General features: G+C 43.5%; 1 protein-coding gene across 1 annotated transcript; it reads left to right on the top strand.

The window, feature by feature from the left end:
- The first annotated feature begins 4,910 nt into the window (after positions 1–4,910).
- Positions 4,911–7,416, top strand: lpar6a (lysophosphatidic acid receptor 6a). The gene has a single exon (XM_068585104.1). It carries the CDS (start codon positions 5,702–5,704, stop codon positions 6,788–6,790), a length of 1,089 nt encoding a protein of 362 aa, XP_068441205.1. The 5' UTR covers positions 4,911–5,701; the 3' UTR covers positions 6,791–7,416.
- The last annotated feature ends 2,671 nt before the right edge of the window (positions 7,417–10,087 follow it).

Raw genomic sequence — 10,087 nt, 5'->3', positions numbered from 1 at the left:
TGTTAGATTCATGGGCACATGGCTTTGAAGATAACACCCACTGTGATCCACAGTAGATAAGACTTATTTGTTGTTGAGGTCCTCTGCTGATTTTGGCTTTGTATTTACTTTAACTTTGCCTTACAGTTGCCTTTCACCCTACTATGAGGGAAAAGGGGCCTTTTAATAGTGCAGTGTGCACAAATAGGCTGTCAGTCAAGTTTACATGTTGTGATATGAATAAAGCCTCAGACTAAACATATGTACATTGGCACACAAAATTACTCAACGGTGCTGACACGCAAGTTAAACGGTTTTTTTTAAGTAAATGAGGAACTGCACTCGGCTGCCAACGGTAACTGGCACTCTGCCACAAGCAAACACTGGACAAAAAGCCACTAAATTATGGATTCATTTGATCGAAATTGTGCTTTTGTACAGCAGGGAGTAAGCACTTTTGAAACTTACTACCAACTGTATTTTCTATAATTCAAGATAAAGAATCACCCATGAGTGCTGCTCAGAGGGTGGTCGTTAAGTATTGACTAAAACTCAAGCATCCTCCTCTGTGTTGCCAGGAAGTTGTTGGTTTGATAGAAGAGAGTTGCACCGCATGTGTTTTACAATCCGCTATCTGGATGTTGGTGTCGTCTGCGTCTCTCGCGGCTCTGGTCTCCTGTGTGGTGGTCGAGCTGCTCACTGCTCGTAGATGCGAGTGATAATAACACCACATTTCCTTTCTGGCTGGAACAATGTGTTCGTTCCTTTTTTTGAGTCTCTTGCTCCAGTTTCTATGACATTTGTTATCAAACATCGACTGTGTGGTCTTCCCCCCCCTAAATAACTCTCGGCCTTGCTATTCAAGCATGCAGTACAGCTTGTTTTTCCCCCTCGAGACACCAGTAAAATGTGTATTACATGTACATGTAGCTGGAGAATGAAAACCATCTGCATGGCTATTTCTGGTGAAGAATTGTTGAAATACACAGAGTTCATCCAGAAAATGGAAACAACAGGCGAGGTCTTTAAATTCCAAACATGGTGTTCGGGTCAGCGGTGCCTGAAGACTGGGCGACCCCGTTCATGTTTATTTTCAGTGAAGCAGAACTTAACTTAAAACTTTTTGTCCAAAGTGCATGACATTTGCTTGTATTATGCAACATTAAATGATTAATCTAAGGCAGAAATATTGTCGGTCACGCTTTACAATAAGCTCTGCCGCATCCAAAATCACTCGTTACTGATTCCGAAACCACTTTACCTTCACAGAATTGTAAATATAGCATTACAATTAGCTTATTGTTGATGGTTTAGTTGTTGGGGCTTTGCCACTACAGAAACTGTCAAGTGAAGAAAAATAAACGTTGGGAAAACAAGAAGCCAAAACTGTTTATAAGACATACGATAAACAGGCTTTTTAAACTAGTAACGATGCAGTTGGTGGTTATAGCGGGGGAGGGTGAAGTATTTGTGGGAAGGGAGTATTTGTTTTACAAAGCAGTCAAAAGCCTGCTGATAAGGCCTGTGAGGGAGCACCAGCAGCACATGCTTTTCTTTTTTTCTAAACGTCAAAACAATAAATTCAATCATAAGTGTAACTGGGCTCTTTTTTCCAAGTAAAGAAGAAGACGATAACGTTAGGATGATCACTATCATGAAAGGCTCCATTGAAGCGTTACAATCTGGAGAAGGATATTGCAGTCTCACTGATGAAACATCTCTTCCTCTTTGTGCCTTCTCTGGTCATTTAAGTGTTTAGTCTCTTTGGGGAAAGATATTTTTGTTGTATTTGTTCCTAAGGACAATTCTGGATGTGCGCTCACAGACGTTCTGTTGCTGTGGCAGTCCTGGACCACGTCCTTGGCCTCGGCCGTCCGTGTACGGACTGCAGTTCTGTTGGTTTGTGTCCGTTTCACTTGTCATTTGTTTATTTGTTAACGCCAGCTAAACATTTGTGCGGCCTCTGTTTCCAAGGTGAACACGAGGGAACCAGCCAAAAAGCTCTTTGAGTTGCAGCAAAGCTGTTCGTGGACCAGAATGTCTTTTTTTGCCAAGTTAGACATTTGTTCAGCAGTTTTCACTTGAGTTGCTCATTTTGCGTGTTGCAAAGATCAAACACAATGAATTTCAGTGCCGCAGGTTGTGTTATTTTAGATCTTCTGCAAGAGGTGGGATTGAGGGATTGAGCGATTGTTTTGAAAGTCACATGAGTATCAAGTCTCCTAAATCCCAAAGTTGAGTCCCAAATCCAAGCTATTTGGGGGTTTGGAGTCCAAAACAAGTCCATATGCTTCATCAAATGTAATAACATTTTAAAATGTGACACACAACCTCATTTTAATAAGCTTATAGTAACATGCTATTACTATTTACTGACAATGGGTACACTGGGGGCGCTTTTTTAGTCGCGTGGCAATTAAAGTGAAGTCAGGTAACTATTTAATTGCTGTTTAAATGAATAATTCAACATTTTGGGAAGTGATGTCATTCCCTCTCTAGCCGAGAGTTAGATGAGAAGGTAAACTCCACTCTCATGTATGTATGTAAGCTTAGCTTAGCACAAAGACTGGAAACAGGGGGAAACAGCTAGCCTGGCTCTGTCCAAAGGTAACAGCATCCACCGACCAGCACCTGTGAAGCTCACAAACACCAGCTGCTCAAGCAATGCATGTTTTACCAGCTAAGACTAATATCGTAAGGGTTACCTGTTGACTGAAGGTTCACCAATGTTTAGCATCTTTTAGCTTACAGTTCTGGTCTACGACACATTTAACCAGCTGCATTGCTCTCCTGTCAAAAATGTGCTCCAGGCTTCTGTTTTCTGTTCATTGTAACCAGTTAGCTCAGTGTAGTTTGCCTCATCTGTCTCAAAAATAAGTTTTAAAAAAAGGTGTTCAAGTGCGGAGCAATTCAGAAGTAAAACGTGAAGGTTCAGTCATGGCGAGGAACACACCTTTAGTGGAAAGCCACATTTCTGTTGCATTCTTTCAAAAACATTTGTGAATTTTGAAGTCATCACCAAATGTGTAACTCGCGTCCGACTGCGCTTTCTGACCACCTCTGATCTCTGGGACACAACCGTTTATTATGTCACCTGCTATCTTTCTCATGCCTCTTTCTCTTCTATTTTAGAAGCCTTCAGTCTTGGCCTTGACGGTGCCAGACAGTTTCCTGGCATTGTGAGAAATTTAACAGTCAAGGGATTTCAGGCACATGTTTTTGTTTAGCGACCACATACTCGCATGTGAAGAGCTTGTTTTTATGTGCTGTATGGAACTATTTTGCGAGTGAAAGACAATAGTACAGGTTTTCTTGAACATTTCACTCTAGCTTTGATGGTGTTTATGTTGTGGTGGAGCGACAAAGAGAGGCACAGTGGCCATAAAACACCCAGTGTCTCTTTGATTCCCTGCAAGATTTTCCTTCATTTGTTTAGGTATCGTTGCTAACTCTGTGACGTCGAGATGAAACATTGTGGAATTAGTGTCATGTTTCTAAACTAGAGCACATTATGTTTGTATCACTAGAGTCAGTGCCAAGATGGGAAATATTATTGGAATCAATGCAAATTAGCTGACTAAGTCCTCCCGTGCTTGCATGTTTTACTCAGATGTGAACCACAAGAGTGTGAATTTGGAAGAGATGCACTTTTTTTTTTATCTGCGGGACAATCATTTCTTTACTGATGGGAAAACCCCAGTAGGTAGTATTCACCCCATTCAACACAGTTACAGCCGGCCTACACTAAAACAATTTACAGTATTCACTGACTGCGCTGCCGATCGCAAATACTGAGAGCACTTTCAAGATGTGTGAGACTAATTATTGATAAACTTCACATTCCTCCCTGCTAAGCTGCTTCACTCGCAACAAAGGCCTCAATGTTTTTTTGCTGACTGCCAAGTAGGGAGTTTGAACTACAGGAGAACTTGAATGCTATTTTGCAGCGCTGTGAAGAGAAAGCTGTGGGCATGGGCTGACATGGGCGGCTGAAAAAACACTGAATAGAGCGCGCTTTCTGTTCCGGCTCTGTGTTCCTTGTAGAATAAAACAGTGCTTCTATAGCAGAGCTGCTGCCCACACAGGCTGTCAAAGAAAACAAGGAGACAGTTCAATGTTGGTGTCCCACCCATTAGACCTGTGGAGGCCGTCACCACCAGTTTTATAGGGTTTTAGTAAACTTCTCAGGCCATTTCAACATTCATCACTCATGCATTATAAGTAAGCATTTATCATTTTTATATTATTGTAAGATTTTAAGAATATAGGTGACAGAATAACTTTGTCTTCATAGCAAGTACTAATTAGAGATGCTAAATGAATGTAATGAAGTTTAAAAAAAAGGAGTGGATTAAGAATGTACAGTAGTATTTGAGTACATGTACTGCTGTAAAGGGTGGTACAAGGTTTACGAGGTCACAAAAACATTGAAAAGTTATTTTATCTTTACACATTATATCACATTTTAACCAGAAGTCAGAGCTGGTCTTTTGATATGATTATCATGAAATTATGTTTCAACTCCAATAGCAGCCCATAGCACTTAATTCACTTTTATATCTTATAATGTTTTGAGAACTCTAATTAATACAAAACATTGCTCAAAAATGAGCTCAATATTTTTGGTTTTACATGTAATATTGTGTTTTTCTACTTTTGCTCTGTCACTGCTCAAACATTTGTTTTAAAATGATTTATTTCATTTACATTTCTTGATGTATGAATATGTGTTCATATTCGAGCAAATGTTGAGCATGTGTTGTGAGTTTTCGATGAATTGCCTCACCATGCTGAGTGGTTGAATCCTACTCTAACTGGAGAGCAAACAAAGGACAAGGAGGAGTTAGATGGGAGGCAGTGGGAGGGGTTACCACAGCTGCTCTCCCTTCCAAAGTACAAAATCTGCCTGTGATACCGGCACAAAGGAGAAGAAGAGCTCAGTCTGAGTGGGATGTGTGCTGAGCACAAGCTTGGAAAGGGCTGTCAGAGTGAAGAGAGACAAACGGGGAAAAGAGTAGACTCACTGGGTGACTTACAGATAGGGGGAGAAAGTAAAAGAAAGAGGAGGGAAACAGTGAGACACTTACATTGTGACACACTCAAAGCTCCAGAGCTCCTTTGAATGAACCTGGTGGTTCGTAGTGAGGATCTTGTGAGAGGTGGAACGCTAACAACAACTTTGACGCTTTTGGAACTGAAAAGGACAAAAACACGGGACTCAGTTTTTGACAAGGAGAAAGGATTTTGCCATGCGGACGTCACTCTACGGGGCCTGAATGTGGATTTGCCATAGTTCCCTTTGTGGACTCAGCGGCGCGTGGTAATTGTGTGACTGATCCATCTGAGTGAGTGAAACTCAGTCTGCAACTTGTGGGCTGCAGCCTGCTCGGGAGAGACAGGACAGGGGGAGGGGAGACCGCTCCGGCCTGCATCTCTGTCCTCTGGGAGGGGTCTTTTCAATATGAGGTAACCCCCGAGACAGCCACACCAAGACAGGGACTCATGGTGACCATGTGCTGCAGTCCTCTCTAACATGGGCACTTGCGTTGAAAAGAAACCTTTGAACCAATGGCCTGGATTATCAGATGACAGAGTGTATATGTATCGACGGTTCTGTGCTTTACTCTCCATTCATGGTGAAATCATTGTGCAGGGCAGCCTTTTCATTATATAGCTATTGCATAACGGACACCCCTCGTCCCTCCACTCTTTGTCTCTCAGAATGTACAACAGTACCCTTCCTCCCAACAACTTCCCCCAGCGCTGGGCTGAAAATAGCTCCACCTGCGTCAAGAACGATGGGTTCAAATACCCGCTGTACAGCACCGTCTTCAGCATCGTGTTTGTGGTGGGACTGATCACCAACGTTGTGGCCATTTACATATTTACTTGTTCCCTGAAGCTGAGGAACGAGACCACGACCTACATGATGAACTTGGTCGTGTCTGACCTGCTGTTTGTCTTCACGCTACCTCTGCGGGTCTTCTACTTCATCAACCAGAACTGGCCTTTCGGAGGCACGCTCTGCAAGGTCTCCGTCTCACTCTTCTACACCAACATGTATGGCAGTATACTCTTTCTCACCTGCATCAGCGTGGATCGCTTCCTAGCCATCGTGTACCCTTTTCGCTCGAGGGCGCTTCGGACCAAGCGCAACGCCAAGATAGTGTGCGTTGCCGTGTGGGTCTTGGTGCTGTCCGGGAGTCTCCCCACTGGGTTCATGTTGGAGACCACCTCACGCCACAACAACAAGACTAACGCCATGTTCTGCTTCGAGAACTTCTCCTCCAAGCAGTGGAAAGCTCACCTGTCCAAGATGGTGATATTCATAGAGACGGTGGGCTTCGTCATCCCGCTTCTCCTCAACGTGTGTTGCTCCATCATGGTGCTGCACACTCTTCGCCGGCCCCAGGCCATCAGTCGTGGGGGAAAGCTGAACAAAACAAAGATCCTGCGCATGATTATTGTGCACCTCTTTATTTTTTGCTTCTGCTTCATTCCCTACAATGTGAACTTGGTTTTCTATGCTTTGGTCCGCACTAAAACTTTAAAAGGCTGCTTTGTGGAGTCGGTGGTCCGGACGATCTACCCGATAGCACTCTGCATTGCTGTGTCCAACTGCTGCTTTGATCCCATTGTTTACTATTTCACCTCGGAGACCATCCAGAACTCCATCAAGAGGAAGTCTCAGGGGAACCGTTCTTACGACGTCAAGTTCTCCGAGGCGCTGCAGTCAGAAACCAGTACCAACCTGCAGAGCAGCTTGAGGAATCTCAAAGCTAAAGTCTTCCACAATGAGTCGTCAGTGTGATGGCGCATTTGCTACACACAAAATGAAAGGTATATTAACCATTCTTCCTTTGAACAATGAACCTCCTTGAGACAAGGGGAAAGTTTATTTGTTTTTGGTGTGCTTCATGGAACACCTGCCAAAGAGGTATTATCTTCATCTCAGGGCAAATGTTTGGACTTGTTGTCGACAGCCTCGGCGCTGCAGTATTACTGCTACATGCATTTGGGGATTGTTTATTATTCCTCACTCCTTTTCCTTTACTGTGGAGTATTTAGTAATTGTGTGAGACACAACGCACACGCTAAGCATGTGTCTTTGAGGGGAATGTGATCTCTGAACAGAGGGACAGTAAATGATATTGAATGCTACTTGTGCCTGTATATTTGTACATTCGGTGGTAGGTTTTGGTGCTAACTTCAGATTAGCATCTATTAAATTAACAAAATTATATAAAGATATAGATTGTACAGGGTTTCCTTTTTTTATTGTGAATTACAAATAGGTCACAGAAGTGCCTTTTTTGTTCTCGCACCATTTCTTTATCGCCTATGTCTTTATTGACCATTAAATGCACTTACACAGAATTCCACATACTGCACTCATGCCACAGTAATGAATAAAAGTCATGTACTGTTTAAAACAAACGATTGTACCTGAAACTTTTTGTCATTTAAATGAAGAAGATGCTCTTTCTTTTAATACTTAAATAGCTTCCTGTGTGGCAACCAATGATGAATCAGAGAAAGTCTTTATTGATGGTTACTGTTCATTTCCGGGCAAACACTAAATGTGGTGTAGAAACTACCAGGTTTGAATCAAGATAATTGTGTGAGTGTATGCCATTACAACGTCTGCTTGAACATAGTGAGAGAGGATCAGTTGGTACTAAAAGGGAGTGAAGTGCAGTGCAGTGTCTTTTATGTTTAACTTATCCGAGATAGGAATTTCATTTTATCACTGTAACATTTTTTTCCCCGTCACAACAAAGAAGCACCAATTTTAACAGTAAAATTCAAACAGTCATGCGGCATCATTTGAAAAGGATGTTGCCTTATGATCATAAAGATAGAAAAAACATAGGAATGAGATATTTGTCCAGTTTGTGAACACATGTACAAGTGATATGTCATCAGCGAGTGAACACAGTGTGAGAAAGAAGAACAAGAAAGCAACATGTTACTTTAGTTTTATTGACACAGCCTAAAGGTCACGCAGCAGCACTTTATTCATACTCCACCTATAACTCTGGTTCTGAAGCCATGTGAGGGACTCGAAGTCGGGGGTCAAAGACCCGAGCTGTAATGAAAACAAACAAGTACAATTTGACTCGGAGGCAGTTCACGTCATCTGCACAGGAGGCCGTCCTCAGGCGAGTCGCTGCGACTCGGCCGCACACGTATATTGAGCAACTTGAACGAGAACCTGTTCTTGACTAATCGAGTTTCAAGAGCATGTTGCTGTTTAATGCCTCTGCATGAACGAGTCGGGTAGTGTAGTGTGTATGAAGCTCGCACGACCGTTATCTAACCCCAAGGTGTTCATGGCTGCTGTCATCTGGGCCAAAGGTCAGGACAGACAAAGAGGAACAACTGGCGGAAATCACAAATGTAGTTGAGATATGCAAGTAGATTGGTTTTCTCCACTAAACAGTGCAAGCAAATACATTTCTTACTAAAAAACACCAACATTTACTCAGAAAATGAATCAGCACCTTCTTCATAAACACTGACTGATGTAACTGCTAGATGTTTCCTAATTGTTCCCACTTTGCAATGCTGCTTAAAATGTCAAGCACATGAGGTTGTGTATACCACGAAGTCTTGTGGTTGTATAAGCTCTCTGCATCAGGGATCGGACCCCCTCACGTGAGCCCAGCAGGCGGCCCTGCATACACAAAAGTTATCTAATCAGCCTGACCTCTCCTTCCCAGCGGGCTGCAGGGTGAGAAAACACAGGCGCCACGCTGCGTGTCGTCACGTACACTCTGTTCTTCACTTCTCTGGTAATTTCAGATGGTAGCGTGCATCAAAGCGTTTTTCGTGCAGAACAAGATGGCCGGGGATCGGGCAGTGGCGGGCCGTTAGGGCCAGCTTAGCCGTGTCTGCTGGCCTAAATGGTATCGCAAAGTTATTTTAAGCTATTTTATAATTTTATTGTTTTTAACAAATATACCACATGTATTGTAATAACTCATACAATCAGATTTTACCTTTTGTTTCTCCATGCAAAAGTAGTGCGTTAAACAACATGCTAACGGTCAGTTAGCTAGCCTTAAGATCTGCTAGCATTATGGATGTTGTGATTCGTCAGGGCCCGCGTGACCATTAACATGCGCTGTGATTGGTCAGTAATGGTACACACTCAACTGAACTCCGCTAAATTTGTTTTAAGGAGAAACACTGGACTTTATCTTTTATGAACAGAATCTGGTAGGTTTACTGTTTTTTCATCTGCGGTGGCGTTGTGTTGATGTGTCTATGGTGCTGTTTTTACGGGGTTGGGCTGGTCAGGCACTGTGTCAGTCAGGACGCACACCATCGCTGTGGCGAGGTTGAAGGCGTTCATCTGAGAGGCGCTGCGTAACTGTGGGTTGCTCAGCAGGGGTGTCTGCTGGTGGTTGAAGTGGCTTCGTGGGTCGGTCCACGCGTCCCGTGTGAGCTCCTCCCAAGTCCAGAATGGCGCTCCGTAAAAGCGCATAGCTGAACGGGAGCGTCGGCTGTCTCGCGGTGGATCTCCGCAGGTCGGTTCCTCACGACCCCCCCTCCATGCTCGTCGCAGTGCTGTGGATGTCTGCTGTGTCCACACGTAGTAGACTGTATGAACACGCAGTGTATTGAGTGGGTCGGTCTGTGGGGGGGTCAACAACAGTGCGCCGCGAACCGCTGTTAAACTAAACAGCTTGCGTAAGTACTGATTCCACATCCAATAGTTTATCTGCTTAAAAAAGATTTGTACAGCCTTGTACAGCCTGTGAGAATCCATCATGTAGATAAGTCGTTTGTTTTAAGTAAGTGATAGAATCACACAGGGTCATCAAAGTCAGTGTCTTCCTCCAGGTCTTTCTTTTAAACCCAGCATGTTTTTTCCAATGAACCTCCTAATGGCTGCTTTGAAGTTCTGTCAGTCCCAAATGACTAAAGATCCTCTGGTGTGTTGAGAACTCGTGTCAGGAGTAATCTCCGCTCGGGCCTTAACGGGGACCTCTCAGTATGACGGGATATCGTGGTGAGGTCTTCGTCCTCAGATTCACTCCACAACTCCGGATCACAGGATAAGGGAAGCTTCTGTCCCACTAAATGGATCTGTGGTGAAGGG

This window comes from Clinocottus analis, unplaced genomic scaffold (genome assembly GCF_023055335.1).
Source record: "Clinocottus analis isolate CAN_PGR_092001 unplaced genomic scaffold, fCliAna1.0.p SCAF_2, whole genome shotgun sequence".
Taxonomy (NCBI): Eukaryota; Metazoa; Chordata; class Actinopteri; order Perciformes; family Cottidae; genus Clinocottus; species Clinocottus analis.
The sequence above is the reverse complement of the archived record's forward strand: the minus strand, read 5'-3'. Positions and strand labels throughout refer to the sequence as shown.